The following is a 15,955-nucleotide window of genomic DNA, read 5'->3' on the forward strand; positions in this document are numbered from 1 at the left end:
GGTAAATTAAAGAAGTTCTAAAGCAAAGAAGCTGACCTGGTTTGATTTGGTTTTGGTGTTTGGTTATAGGGTTTTGTTTTGTTTTAATCTATACAAATTGTAATTGCAGGATACAAGCTACAAGGAATTTCATTCAGGAGTTCTAGGAAAAGATAGACCTATTGCCTTTATCTGGTTCTATACTGTATTAGAGATGAGCAGTTGCAAAAGAACACTACTTGTGTGTATTTTGCCTTGATTCTTCCTTATCCTTCGGTATAACTAGAACTCATGCATTTTGTCATGTTCGCTTATCATAGTCATAATTCATATATCTGTAAGAGGATTTGTGTTCTTTTAGCCTAAGGTAACCATGTTCAACAGCCTGGTTTTAGTTGCCTTGCTTCCTTAAGCCAAAATGAAGACAAAAGTTCTTTGCAAATGTTCAGTTATTATAATAAACTCCCACTAGGTAATTATACTCGCTCTTTTCCAAGGCAGCCTGAGTTTTACTTTTTAATGCTATTGTTAGTTATGTAGTGAGCAGTTTTGTGTTTTGAGGACAGCAGAATAAAGGGATTTACCAAAGTCTTCAGAAAATCCGAACACTGCAGTAATATTGAGATGTTCTAAATAATGTATTGAGAGTACTGCCAACAATATGAAATTTTCATGTATGGGTATCAAGCAGGCAACCTCACATAAACTTGAAAGGCAAGAAAAATAAGGTTAGGCTTCAAAACAGGGGTCAATTTTCTTAGGCTTAGAGTAATAAAAAGTTAATCACAATAACCTATGATGTTTTTAAGAAAAATCTTATGCTGGCATATTCCATGGAAGCATGACAAAAATCTAATTTGGAAGCTTAAGGATATTGGTGGTGACTGAATAAGTACACAAAAAGATTCCAACATAGACCAGTGACCAGTCTTGCTTTGTACTCTTTGAGGTCTAGGAATGACCATCATCTCTTCCCATCTGCTCCTGAGACTTTGGATATGAGAAATAAGAACTCTGACTGGAAAAATACACTTCACAAGTATTTAAGTGTACCCATTGTGAACATAGTGTTAAAGAGTATGTTGCCAGCTGTTGTGTTATGCTGCTAGCTCTCATATTAACTCTGGGCTTTTTTTTGCTTTTTTTCTTTTTTTTTTTTTTTTTTGCCCAGAGGTGCATTTTAACAAATCATTTGATTGGATTTGTGCTTCTCAAAGATAAATCATTGTCCTTACTAATCATTACAAGAAAGAGTATTTAGAGGATAATTCTTATTCTGACTATAGTATGCAATGTAATTCAGTGGTTGAGTTTTGACTGTTGGTGGCTTCTGCCAGACAACATTTTTAGAGCTATAGCTGATGAACAGCTTTGTGAAGCAGAATTTGATCCATTTCCTTGATTAAACTTCATTAATATTGTTCAAGGTCTTTTGTGAGTTATCAAATAGAGCAATGGACCTTTGCTGCTATCCTTTGGACATAAGGAGAGTGCTCTTCATTATGAGGATGGTGGAATGCTGGAACAGGTTGCCAAAGGAGGTCATGGAGGCCCTCTCCCTGAAGACATTCAAAGTCAGGCTTGATGGGGCTCTGAGCAACCTAATCTAGTTGAGGATGCCCCTGCTTACTGCAGGGGGTTTGAACTTCCAATTCAGTGCATTCTGTGATTCTTTGATTCTTGGTAGTGTAGCAGTATTCACAGAGTTGCTAAGCATGAATGATACATTTGACATAACACAAGAACGAAAATAAAGATAGTCATTGTCCTTGGATGATCTTTGGGTGTTGGGCTGCTTAATTCCTACCCACCTTCCTCTGATGTGGGTGGTAGCTGGACTTCTAAATAGAAGTTGGGTAATTAAGTTACTCTGTGTGAGGAACTCTTGGTGGAATGAATCTCAGTTTGGCCATCCTTGGTGTTGGTGTGTACAGCTGAGCTTTACAGTCTAGGCTTCCTTTATAGTCATTGGGGAGAACTGGGCATTTCTGGAGTGTGATTCATATGGCTTGTTTTAGTCATCAACATTTGGGTGAGATTTACAGGCTAAATGGGTGACATAAATAGATAAGATGTTCTCAGGAGCTTTATATAGCAGTAGCACATATTCACTGGGCCACTGACAGAATCCTCCATCTCCTCTTTCCACAAAGATGCCTGGATAATGGGCACAGAGAACAAGCCCTTCTCTGTGCCAGCTGCTATTCACTTTTCCCATACAAAATACAATGCCTGCAGCTGAGGGACAGTGTCTGGGTCACACAGACACCAGGGTTTAAACTTTTGAGATACTTGCTCAGGAAATTCAGGTTGAAATCCTCTTATCTTATTAAGTGAAAGCCTTAATTACTCATCTGTTGGTTAGGAAGCAGGTTGCTATGGCGGCAGTCAGTCATATCCCTCCTCTGTCAGGCGTCTGCACTGTGCCAAAGTGTTTCGTGATGCCCAGCATGACAAGTTTCCAGTGGTTTTGGGTATGGTCAGAAACATTAAGTTATGGATTTTGATGCATGAAAAGTCAGGCTCTTCGGTCAAATATTGGAATCATGCACTCATTTTAGGTGCTGGAGTCTGTTCATAGGTCTAACCATGTGAGCAGTCCTTTGCAGTTTATGGATATAAACTGCTTATGTTGCTGCTCATGCCACTGTCTTGAACTTCCAACAAGATGTTATAACTAGTGTCTCTGTAAATAGTTATCTCACAAGGCTGATAGGCTGCCCTTTGCATCAATGACAAATGGCTCTGTATCATGTTACCTACATCTTGCCACACATCTGCAATCTATTTTCAGTTCTCTGTTGCTCATCACCACTTTAGGAAAGGAGTTGAGAAGCTATGGAGACAAAGACATTTGATGGACCATGGGGCAAACCCACTGGAACTAGCACCATAATGTTAAGCAATACCAGACCCACTTGTAATCTGTGCAGAGTAGGTCTCAAAATTTGTGCATTTTTACTGACCTCCTCCCAAGGGAGATTGGTAACTGAAGTTTATGAAGTCCTCACAGTTTAGATGTTCAACATGCCATCAGTGGACTTTCAAGAATTTCACTTCTGTGCTGCTGTGAATTTAGTGCTTTGGTGTGGGCTTTAGAAAAGTGAGAAAGCTTCAGTTCTAAGAGTGCTGTCCCTTGCCCAGGTCTGTTTCTTCCACTCACCTGGGGAAAGGAACAGTTTGAGTAAGAATCCTGTGGGGGTTCTGCTTTTGTTCTGCTGAATGAGGTGTAGACCTGTAATTCATGCTGTGGGTATCTGTCTGGAATTCATATTTGAAATGGTTGCACAATTATGAATTCCTGCACTTCAGTTTCTTTTGAAAGAAAAGTATTTCTGTGTGCAGTAAAAGTTAGTTTGATGTCAAAATATTTATCACTAGTCCTTTTAAATTCCCTTTTATTCATAAGCTTCTAGATTCTTGTACCAATGCATACCCCACCATTAATTAACAAACACCTTTATTGGCATACTATTTTGAATGCATGCTTCTAAACACCTACCTGAGTATTTGTAGATCACTTGTCACTGTGGTATCAGGGCCTATTCTCTTTTTACTAGCAATTTAATCTGCAGCTGACATGTCAGGGCTGGGGTGGTATTTTAAGGATTTGGGCTTAGTATGTTCTATGCCCTGTACAGGCACTACATGTTAGATGTATTGATTGTACTTCGAGTATTTTGAGTCACATGCACTGTCTTTCCAGAGAGCAAATCTGTCCCTTGAGAGAATGTAAGGCAAATTTTATGCAATTACTTAGATGAAAGGATTTCTATAATGCTACACAGTATATGTAGTATCTGACACTGGAAACAGTGAAAGTTCATAATAATTAGCATGAGTTTCTTAAATATCTGAATATAGCTGTATTGCAAAACCCCCTTTATCTTTCCTGTTATGCTACTACCTCCATCTGGGATATAAATTCTGCAGCATCTTTGCCAGCCTTCTTCTTCCTGACCTGCTTCCTCCTTGAGGCATGTCAGCTCCTGGCATTGCCAGGGGCACCGCTGTTCCTTTTCCCATGGGAGGCACCAATTCCAGGGTTCTTGCAGAAATCTTTTGTGGGAAGTGCAAGGTGTCTCTGAAGAGACTGCCACATCCACTCCATTCCCAAAGAAATAACACCCCAGAGCTCCCTGGAGATGATGGCGTTAGCAGGAAGAGGCCAGCCTGTGGACTCACTTAGCTGGTTACTGTATTGAATACAGATGAGCACAGTGCCTTGTATGTGCAGGGAGCTGCAGTCTGCAACTTCACAATTTTTTAGTGGAAAATTCAGCTGGGGGCCTCATGATTCTCAGAGATGCTTTTGCTTGTGACTACAACTATTGTACACAAAGAAGGGCAGTGCAAAGCAACATTGGAAGCTACTTCTGTGGTATTTTCTAGCCCTGATATGATTTTATTTCCCCTCCCCATTTCCTAGGCTTCACAAAGTATTTAAAAAGTGTTCCTATCCATGTGTTTTGTGGACATGAAGGTCTCATACCTATCAAGCAAACACCATTCACTTGATTTAGAAGTGAGTCAAGTAAGATGGAGTAAGAGCTGCATAGTATGTTGAGTTGTGGCTGTTGACCAGCATGCGAGGCACTTTGCTGTTGGATTTTACAGATGGTTTTGCACCCAGTTTCACCTCCTGGGCACTGTGTGAATCCCTTGTGCTGAACATCTCTGGGGTTTACTTGCCACACCTACAGATTCCATCTCCTCCTTTTCATTACCTTCTCTTTGCTACTTTTCCCAGTTCTGGGCTTTTCTTCCCCATTGCCTCTTGTTCTACAAGAGGTCTCTCTTCCCTGCACCTTCTCCATCCCAGTGCGCTCATTGTCCTCTTTCCATCAGATCTGCTTTTGTGTCTCCTAAGTTTAAGTTACTGGGGATGATGTTGGTCAAAATAAAGTTGGAGCAACTTCATTTTTGTGACATTTTGCACATTTTTCAGCTTTTTGAGAAGCGAGATTCACCTGAATTGATGTTTTCTCATCAGAAGGCTTAGGACTTTTGATAAAGATCCTTCTTTTTTCTGCCCTTCTTTCCAGCAAGACATGATTTTCTGCTTTAAAACACTGAGAAACTTTCCAGATCAAAACATTATCGGAAGTGATGTCTCCACAAAGCCCTCCTGCTTCAGCAAAGCAGGATAGCTTGACTGAAATAAATTTCATGGGACTTCATTCAGCAAGCCCTATTAGTCAGTGAGTGCTCTAAGAGAGCTAAATGCAGACACAAACTCCAGAAATATTTTGATGCTAAAAATGAAAGTATCTCTATTGAACACATGTGAACCTTTTTAAAAATACATGTTTGTGTGTGTGTATATATATAAAATTTGTCCAGACTTGGAGGACAGCTTTTGAACTTCAGAGTGAAAAAGCTGCTGAAAGTAAAGGACTCTGGAATTTTTCATTCAGGGCAGCACTACCTTTTCCTCTAACCTCAGAAATGAAATGTTTTGACTGAAATTCCTTCTTCCTTAAATAATTAAATCAGTCTCAGGTAGACACTTACTGTGGGGGAAAAAAAAAACATCCCAAGAGGGTAAAAATTGGCAAAGATCTCAAACGGAAAATAGAAGGAAATGTTGGGCAACTCTGAAAGTAGCTTTTATCAGCTTTTCCTCTAATATTTGCAGTCTGCTATTGTCTGAGTAGGCACCAGAACAGCCAGCACAGCTCTCCTGTGTTTATCAGGAAGATTCTCTATCCCTTTTGCTGGGCAGTTTCAAGGTAGCCGAGGGTTTCCTACCTGTGTCTGCACCACAGCCTTTCTATTGCCATGGGCTTTCTCACAAGCATTCTTCCTGTCCTTGGTGCAAGGGGTGACATGAGCCAAGCCAGGACTCCCTGATGCAGCAGCCAGGAGGACTGCCAACTGTGTATGTTTTTGGTACTGTCTGTGACTTCCCACCAATTGAATTGAAGTCCATTCACTACCACTCTCTGGGCCCTGAATCCAGCCAACTTTTTGCCCATTTGAGGCTTCTACTCCTCCAAACCATGAACAGCCAGTTTTATCCAAATGTAACTCAGGTAAACAATATCCAGAGTTCCCCTGGACCATAACTGCATATGGCATAAAGGCAGTGGAAAGGCAAGAAACAAAGCCTGGCAGAGGGCATCTCAGAGGAATGCTGCTCTTGGAAGGGGAAGCTGAGAACCCTCAGTAGCAAGCCCTAATCCCTACGTGGAATCATGGTCCTGTTGCTAGGTTATGTATTAGCACAACTTTCCTGTTCTTGATCATTAACACTTGGCATGGGGTGTGTTTTCTTTCATTTTATGGGAATTTGATGTATTTCACCACTGGGTAGCAAAAAAAATCATCACTGAGAATGTCACAATTAATTTCTTCCTCTTGAAGAACTACGAAATGATTCTGAAACGTCTGACACATGAATAATAACAGCCAAGTGCTCTGGTTTGAAAAGTGTGCTAGAGGCGTTGTGCAGGTTCCCAGAGGCTTAATGAGGGAGCCATACTCTGCTGGAAATTTTTCAACAATAAAAATTGACCTATTACATGCTCATGTAAAATGAGGGTTGACAATCACACAAATATGTCCAAAATCAAATACGGGCATTGTAAAATATCACTTCTTTCCCACTGAGAAACTGGTCACCTGTTCACAGTAGGCTTTTGCATTATATCCTATTCAGTGGAGAATAAGATGCTTCCCACAGGGAAACAAAATGGCAGCAAAGCACTGGCCTGATGCCCTTCTAGCACCGCTTTTTGCTGGCTGTTTTGCCAAGTTTTCAAAAATAACTCATAGGCATAGTTTTCCTGCATATGTTTTGCTTTTTTGTCAGTTGGAAAACATGAAGGGAAGAAAAGATTCTGCATTATTTGCCACTTCATCGATCCCAGGAAAAAATCTTTATTTGCTTGTATGATTTTCTTTCCATAACACTACTTTATTTTTTTAAAAAATCTAGTCTTTTTTTGGCTGCTTTTCTAAAATTGTGACCTCTTAAAAATTGAGCACATAGTCTGACCCTGTGTCTGCATTCAGGCAGGCATTCATTCACAGCACTGAGATTTGGAGTTACGGGAGCAGAAAAATTGGGTTCTGGAATTATTCAGTATATTATTGAATAACCAAAGAAAGGAAGATAAATATAAAGACTTGAAGACTAAATTAAATGCAGTAAATACTGCTCAGAATGAATTCAGCTACTGTCAACCTTTGTATGTTCTTTAGATATATAACAGGAAGTTTAAGAGAATGTGTACCCCAGAGGAAATGCTGTGACAACTGGGATTTAATAGCCCTCACTGTGTGACTGCTGAATGTGCCTCACCAGTCAATGAGCTGGCAGTCACTTTGCAGTACCTTTTTCAGTCATTGACTCGTGATGTTCCCAGCAAGAGAGCAGTATGGGGAAGAGGAATGTGGTGTAAGGAGGGATCAGAGTTCATCAGCAATCTTTCTCAAGCACTAGACTCTGTGTGTTAAGGGGACAGGAACAGAACAAAGTATGAAAGACAAACCAATGTGGTAACAAAGGTCTTGATGCTTCTTTGGTGTAGTAGGCTGTGAGTTATCTCCTTCAGCAAGGAGATATTTTTTTGTGGATCTCCTTACAGGTTCTTTGCCTGTTGTAGTGCAGTTTAAAAAAAGGAAAACAAAATAATCTGTGTTAGGACATAAATTTGCAATGCAGTTTATCCACATTTAAGTATGGGTAGAGACTGTAAAAAAGGATGATATGAGACAGAGGAAAGTGAAACAGACGTGTTGCTAAGGGACATGGTTTAGCCCTAGACTTGGTATAGTTAGAGAATGGTTGGACTTGATGATCTTGAAGGTCTTTTCCAACCCAAACAATTCTATGATTCTACAATACTACCTGAAAGATACAAAAGTACAAATGTGAGAATTATTGTGTACAGGAATTAAATATTGCAATATTTGTCAGTGGTAACAAAGGATAATACATATTCCAGTGTTGCTTGTAGCTCTTACTTGGATGGTTGCTGTTAATATCTAGGGATCTCTTTAAAATACATCAATGAGTTATTTAAATACAGATGCTTTGTGGTGGCTCATGCCCATATAACTAAGGTGTGTACTACTATAGTGTGCACTCTGTTTCTGGCCAGAAAGAACAATACCGGAATCCTGGTTATTTCATTGTTTTTATGTCTTGACAGTTGCTTACGAGTCATGTATTGCCATGCTGTGTTTGACTAACTCATATATTTGATGTATAGCATAGTTTGTGCTTCGAGCAAAGACAGCTTTGCTAGCAGCAGCAGCCATAACCACCCTTATGATGGGTATTGTAATGCTCAGTTTGTGTCTGATTCCTGTGGCAGGTGATTACTGGTACAGGACTTATGATTCATTTAGGAGTAGAAGCTGAGTCCAGCACCAATAAAAGCCAGTCTAAAACAGTCATTTTTGTTGGTGGTGTTTGGTTGGGTTAGTTTTATTTTTTAAAGAAACCCTGATGAAGTTGTACAGGAGCATACTGAAACTTGGTGCTGAACGTTAAACGAGCAGTGCAGGCAAATGACATGGCAAAGTCAATTTAAAGTCACTGAAGGGTCATAGATATTGAGGGAATTCAGATGAATGATGGGATCTCACTCTGGGACAAGAGTCTGCTCACAGAATGTGCACAGAATCTTAAGTATTGCTTCTAAATAATGACACCTATGCTTTCTTTCATTTCAGTGACTATTTCAACAAGTACCTTCTTTGATGGCTTACTGGTGACTGGGCTCTACACCTCTACTAGTGTTCAGGCTTCTCAGAGTGTTGGTGGTTCCAGTGCTTTTGGATTTGGTAAGTCCAGTGTAATTTACATTCTGCAACCCAGAATAATGAATACTTGGTCATACAGAGGACATCAATAACAACACAGCTGCTGAAACAGTCTCATTTATACTGAGGGGTCAAGAAGACATGGAAGTCAGTGGGTGTCAGTGAGATAAGGCAGTGGTGGCTTTTAGACAGCTTTTACGTCTTCCTTCACTTTCTTATTCTTTTCTCAGCCCTGGTACTGGTGTACTGAATTATATGAATTTTTGAAGAGAAAAGCCTCAGCAGCTAAACTGGGTAAAATAGCCATTTCTAAATGTTGCTAAAGCATTTAGCCCAAAGCATCCAACTGTTCTTGGGCTGAAAACCTGATTCCTTTGAACTTGTATTAGCCTACTTTTTCAATACATTTAACAATAGCTTTTTCCTTAAAACCAGAGTGCTGGTCAAGGTATTTTTTCATAACAAATTATTTTCCATGTGCAAACCCCAGAATTTTACAGAAAGGGGCAGGACAGATTCTGCATAATTATGATATAGTTCATGTTCTATGTAGCATTCAGCAATAGCAACCAGGCTAGCTGTGCTAAGGACAAGTGATTTTGAAAATTCTCTTCTAAATTTGTGCAAGTAATTTACAGCTATATTTTCTGAAGTTTATTTAGCAGCGTATTTTTATATCCTTACAAATAATTGTAAGAATTGTGCTCCTCCAATTGGAGGAACCCAGTGGCCCCTAACAAGCACTCTGGAATGAAGATACAAAAATAGGTACCAGTCATGTGGGACACTTAACTGCACTGCTTTTGCAGCAGTTTAAATGTTCATTTGTCTGTTAGGGCTCAACCTCAGTACTTTCTCCATAATTTTTCATGGTAATTATCTCTGCTATAATGCATGTGAAATATGAGTGACCTGGGCAAGTGAGTGTCATACAGCAGACATACCTCATAAATGAAAGAATGCTCTGTAGATGGTGTATTGTTTAAAATTAGATTGAAGAATAACTTAAAGAAGGGCTTTGCATCTGTGGGTAGCACCACTGATCGACCCCAAACCTTCTGCTTGGCCTTTCAATGGGAAGAGGACAGCTGCGAAAAGTGTTTCATGTCAGCTGCAACAGGTATTCCATGTCTTGTGCAAAACGGACTGAAATACTCACCTCTTCTGGAAGAAGCAGTCCTGCTGCTTCTCCTTTCCCAGTGTGCACTTCAAACTCTAACAGGATCTGATGGAGCAAGTGAAATAGAGAACACTGATCAATGTGAAAGTTTTGGCATGGACAAGATATTGGCAAGCTATTATCTTGCCAGAAAATAGCTGTTTGTATTACATCATAGGGGATATCATGGCCCCGTACAGCAATCTCACTAAGCAAAGTATACAGATCATGGTTAGTTACAGGTCATGTTTAGTTACATAGAGATATTTAAGAATGGAAATTGGGCACAATTTTAAGGACCTAAACAGGTTTGTGCATTTACAAAGTGGGTCTGTTTGTTCCTAAATCTCTACCTTCTTATGGAGAACAGGCCTTTTACAGTGGGTGCCTTACTGAGAAGTTGAAGTAACATGTGTGAGGAAAAAGAAGGTAGCCTTTTTTAATTTGCCAACGGTAATTTTCTGGCTCTTGCTGTCTTTTGATCATTCAGACACTAGTAGGATAATCAACAAGAATCTGGTGACACATGTTCTGTGGACCAAAAGAGGATGCAGGTCTACAAAAGCCAAAGAGATGTGAAAGCAGTAGAGCCTGCTGGAGCTGTCTCATTTCACTCCTCAGTATGTACTGTCAAGCATCATGGGCAGGGGAGGTCTGCTGCTTTCTCTAGAGCATACCTTCATTCAGGCCACAGAAAACCTGCTGCTATCTCTGACCTTTCTTTTGAACTTTCTGCAGGTAAACTCTAGGGTTGGTTGTGCTACAATTGTTAGTTACGTGATGTTTTACATAAAAATCTCATTTTGTCCTTTTTGTTTGATGGCTCCTAAGTGTGAATATATATTGAGGAAAAATATGAATGTTTCAAAAGAGCTGATGCTCTTATGCAGTGTCTTTGGAGTTGCAGTAAAAAGCAAAGAGTGAAGGAAAAACGATAATAGCTTTTACATTTAATTTCATATGAATGCTCAGTCTGTGATGTGCTGATGTTTCCTTTTTTGAGAAGCGCATAAACTATTCTTTACTCTGCAGTGAGAGCTGAGAAGGCTGGCCTCTTCCAAAACTCATTTAGTATGTGAATGATAGGCTTTTCAAAGCAATGTGGTATTTTACAAACTGACAATACTGTAAAATCTATCATCTGCAGTAGAAGAAGCAGTCTTCGTGATATCTAACGTACTGTTTAATAAAATAGTAGCAAAGAATTGCATTGTTTCATTTTCTGAGGAAAACAAAGTGCTTTCTTCAGAAACCCTGGATCCATTTCCAATCAGCAAAGAGCTGCTCCTGTTTTGCAGCAAGTTATGATGTTCTGGTTAGATTTAGTTTGGAAATTATTTTTGTTTGAACACAGAGGACAATGTCAGGTTCAGAGACTTCAATGCAAAGACTGACATGATTTATCACAGATCAGATGGGAGGGGCTGAAGACAGCAATATTCTGGAATTGGGCTGGCAGTGGTTGCTTGGGGAGCAGAGAAAATTGGTTTTTCCCTTGCAATATTATCATAGAAATGCTCTTGTCTGTGTTACACAGAAGGTCACGCTAGATTATCATAATCTTCCATTCTGCACCAACAATATGAAATCTTCCCCAACATACAGATTTGTCTTCTGTGCCATAAGTTACCGTATTGTGGCTACAGTTATCTTTTAATTACCCAATTTATGAAGTCACTTGATGGAGACACTATCATTGTTGGTTATCACAGTCAACTGTGTCAAGAAGCTTTGAAGAAAAAAGATGAAAATACGTCAGTGCTAACAGAGTTAATTCTAAGGGTTATGTTCTTTTTCTATCTCAGTATGTATTATGTAGCCAAATAAATAGATTCTGGTTTCCTCTGTGGGATTATTCTGTCATGAAACTTGCTGAGGTGTTTATTTGGAAAGCCTTCTAACAGCTTTTTTAAGGAAAACTGGGTGAGCTTTTGGAGAAAAAAAATTAATAGTGGTCATAAATATTCATCTTTTGTCCTAAGCTGAACCATTTATGGGTTCAGATAAAGGCAAAGCTAAAGCTGTGAAGCTAAAATTAGAACTGGGATAAAACATAAATGTATACTTGAAATGTTACTAACAAAGCTGTGAGGATCCTCAAGCAAAGTAATGATCCTTATTTCTAGCTTTCGAGAGCATTTCTTCCTTTGCTAGATCTCTTAATACAACAAATAGCTAAATTACATCTCTCCAGTAACACTTCACTCTCCTGATTAATGCAGTGTGTACCTGGGAATCATTTCCACATCCTTCAGCATTGCCTACTGAGGCCTGAAGAGAAATCCTTTCTTTCCCTAGCCGCCACACTTATCCCACTCACAGTCATTCATACACTGTCTCTGAAGATGAAGTTTGGACTCCTGTAGGATCTCTTCATCTCTGTGTGTCCTTCCTTTCTTCTGCTTTTGTCTCTGAGGGTTCTTGCTGGCACCTGGCCTCTTTTTGACAAACTGGGACATCTCTGGCCTGTGCTCTGGGGTTTACCAGCCTATCAAGACTAACTTCCCATACAGCCAGGATGTCGATGCAGTCACTTAGGGGCTTTCACTGCTTGAAGAATAGAGTGGAAGGCAAGAATACTAACAGATGTTTTGGAAAACTACGAATGTGGTGATGGGCTTGATGGGGATGATTGCTTCTAATAGAGATTAAGGTTAAATTGTGCTGGTGGGTGATAGGGGGACCAGTCTGAAACTTGGGATAAGTATGAAAATACAGCTCAACTCCTCCAGAGCCATGTGCACAGGGAGTATCATTTCTGTGGTTAAAGGAGAAGATTACAGTTTAATCCCTTGGTAGTGATAAGGAGGGCTGCGTGCTGAGGACCTGAATCTGTCTGATTATGCAGGATGGTCCCAGCTGACAGGCTGGTGGAGCAGGCAGACGTGCTGGGCTGTGTGAATCAAAGCCTGCCTTTGACCTGCCACTCACACAGCAGTTCAGTGCATTCAACTCCTTCCTACAGCTTTCTGACTCCCCAGTAGATTTTCACATCATACACACATGACAAATTATTTAAAATGTAAGTTCAGTATAATTAGTTTCTTACAAACTCTAATGGAAAATGTAAGCATTTATAGTTAAGCACTCCAAATCCAAATTTTATGCAAGTTTTACACTGACATTTACCTTTTAATGTGGAATAAACAAGAAGCTTCACAATAACATTTTTATATACGCTAACCTGTCAACCTAAACCAACAGGTCTTTTTGAAAGTCCAGAGGCTCCATTATGGTAGAAACTATGTATTTGAAGCTCTCATTGCACTGGAAAGTATTGCCACAGGCCTAATTGGTTCACAGAACATTTTTGATTTATTTTCTGTGTAGGCTTATTCAACTTAAAATTTACTGTCTTTAAAAAATGTCTCCTTTCTACTGTGAATCCATAAACTCTATAGGTAGTGTTTAACTCTGTGGGCTACTTTATAAGAGGCTATGAGAGTGTTCTTACCTAGAAGCATTTTGGTGCCTGAACAGGGGACCTGAACCTGCTAGAAAGCAAAAACCAGAATATAAGAAATCCTCTTGCAGTGTTTTCTCTTATTCAGTTTATGGTTTCAATACAGTTAAAGTGATCATACCCACTGTAAGTAATATAGCAAGTCTCTGTGCTGTGGTGTTTTGTTTTGGGTTTTTTATGGATTGTTACAAATATGCTCTAAAATATGGCAAATAATGAATTTCTGAGGGTAATCCTGGAAAAAGCAAACACCAGAAATAATTTATTTGGCATTGCATTTTATCTTATGCCTACTTTTATTTTACTGCCTTTTGACAGGATTAAGGCAGCCTTCACGTAATCCTTTGCTTGGTATTTTGGTTACATTCACGTTTGCTTGGCAGACCAACCAAAGCACTCCTTTCAGTTCATAGATGAAGGATCATTTTGATCCAGTTCTGTATGAGTTAGGAATTGGGGGAAAGGACAAAAGTAGCTTCCTGGTCTTGTACCTCCCTTTGGCAGAGAGCAGTGTTAGGCCAGAGTGACTGTAGGTGGATGTCATTGGTGATGCTGCTGATTTCATCTGCAGAAGAAGGGTAAAGAGGCTCCTCAAGGGGCACTGGCTGTGTGACCTTTAAAGGGAATACCAGAGGAAAAGCTGTAGTTATGTCCCAGCCCAGCTCTGCTGATCCACTGGTCTTCATTGTCTGTTGGAGACGTCTGAGGTTCCTGATTCCCCTGGATGGGATGTGTGGCTCTAATCCTTTAGAGGCCTGGTTTTGGCATCACTTTATGCTCAAACACTGATGGCTCTGGGGCACTGTTTTGATTTCAGATTTTAACAGATAAAGGAAAATATCCCCCCTAGCATTGCGAGATGGAAAAAGGCCAAGTGTTGGAGTTTGGGTTTTTTGTAGGTGTGCTTATAAAATTGATCCTTCCTGCCCAGCCTTTACTTCTCCGTGTTTGTTCATAGCTTTAAAAAGGTAGAGGAATAATGGGTAAATGCCAGATCTCACAAAAAAGTTCTCAGCTATATCTATGCTACTGCTCTTGAACTGCAGTTTTGTAACTTACTGAAATTACTGTAGATCCCTGGTTTACTTTTTGACAAGCCAAATGGGCTCCAGGACCCTCCTTTCACACCAGAGATACTTGCCAGAAACCAAACAGATGGTAAACTAGGAAGAAATGACCCTTGGCATTCTCATTAGAACAGTTGGGGAAATTTTAATAGGCCCCTATTTGCCTCGCACTGTATCTAATACTCTTTGAACTACCACTTTTTTTTCCTATTTGTTACAAGTCAGCTACTGCCATGTATATTTTAGTAGGGATTATCAAATACAATTTGCCCAGAAGATGTACCAGCCCTCCACTGCTAATTGGCAAAGTTTAAATCATCACGGAGTTCTGCAATAATTGGACAGAAGCACTGTTTTTCCTGCCAATGCATAATTACCAATTAACAGGAAGATAAAATATCTGCATAGCAGTCATATCTTGGAGAATTTGTTAACAGTCAATTAAATAGTGACTTGGTGCCAAACTGACATTGGTCAAGAAAGTTTACATTGGAGTTTAGTTTTAAGATACTCCCCATTGCAAATGATATGTAACAAAACCATAATGATGATATAACTTCTGAAGTTTGGGTGTCATGGTGCCTAATTACTACTTAGATGTCTTTATGGCCAAAAGTTGACCATTTTTACAAGTGGTAGACTATCATATGTGCCTTCTGGAAAGGGTTTCAGTTCTATTAACAAAACACAGTTTAATTATCATGGCATAGGCAGCAATTACCCATGCTTACCTGACAAAGAACTGTGTCCCCAGGTATTTTACCTGCTGAGGAATAAAATTCCTCATCTGTAACTGGGTAAGGTAAACAGCATTGTCCCAAGATTGGAGGAACAAACTAGCCAGTGAGGGAACCTGCCTAGTTTGTATCTGGTTTGGTCCAGTTCCATCTTTCACTTATTTCTGCAAGTACTCTTGTACTTGTCAGGTTTGCTGTAACTTTCTGCTATGGCAGGCAGAAGTTCTGGGATGTCAAAATCCAGTTTTACCTAAATTCCTGATAAGCTCTGAATTACTCTGCAGTTTTACATACATAAAGTGAGTGATGGTGTCTACTCCACAATTTCACGTGTCTTTGGAGTATTATGAAGATGACAGTTAAATTCAACCTTTTGACTTTTCAATATACTTGTAGCCCCTGGTTGTATCTGTATGGACAAGGTCAAAAAGGGTAGCACATATCTGCAAAACATTGTGTTGCCTACAGTATTATGAGATTGTCCTATAGTCAGTTAGATTGGAAAAGACCTTTAAGATCAAGTCCAACTATTCTTTAACTCCACCTAAGTCTGGGGCTAAACCATGTCCCTTAGCACTACATCTATGCATCTTTTAAACACCTCCAGTTATGGAGATACAACCACCTCCCTGAGGAGCCTACTCCAGTGCTTGATAACCTCTTCAGTGAAGAAGTTTCTTCTAACATCCAATCTGAACCTCCCCTGGTGCAACTTTAGGCCATTTCCTCTTGTCCTTCCTCTTGTCCATGTTAATTGGGAGAAGAGGCTGACTCC

The 15,955-nt window shown here is 39.7% G+C and overlaps 1 protein-coding gene across 2 annotated transcripts in view; it reads left to right on the forward strand.

The window, feature by feature from the left end:
* The window catches only part of RELN (reelin), a 290,574-nt gene that overhangs the window by 35,126 nt on the left and 239,493 nt on the right, over nucleotides 1-15,955 (forward strand). For both annotated transcript variants that reach the window (XM_068167080.1, XM_068167089.1), the window contains exon 2: nucleotides 8,665-8,775. In XM_068167080.1, the coding sequence (XP_068023181.1) occupies nucleotides 8,665-8,775 (111 nt within the window). The remainder of the gene's footprint in view (nucleotides 1-8,664; nucleotides 8,776-15,955) is intronic.

This window comes from Melanerpes formicivorus, unplaced genomic scaffold (assembly GCF_026170545.1).
Source record: "Melanerpes formicivorus ecotype bairdi unplaced genomic scaffold, bMelFor1.0.p_v2 SCAF_3, whole genome shotgun sequence".
In the NCBI taxonomy this organism is placed as follows: domain Eukaryota; kingdom Metazoa; phylum Chordata; class Aves; order Piciformes; family Picidae; genus Melanerpes; species Melanerpes formicivorus.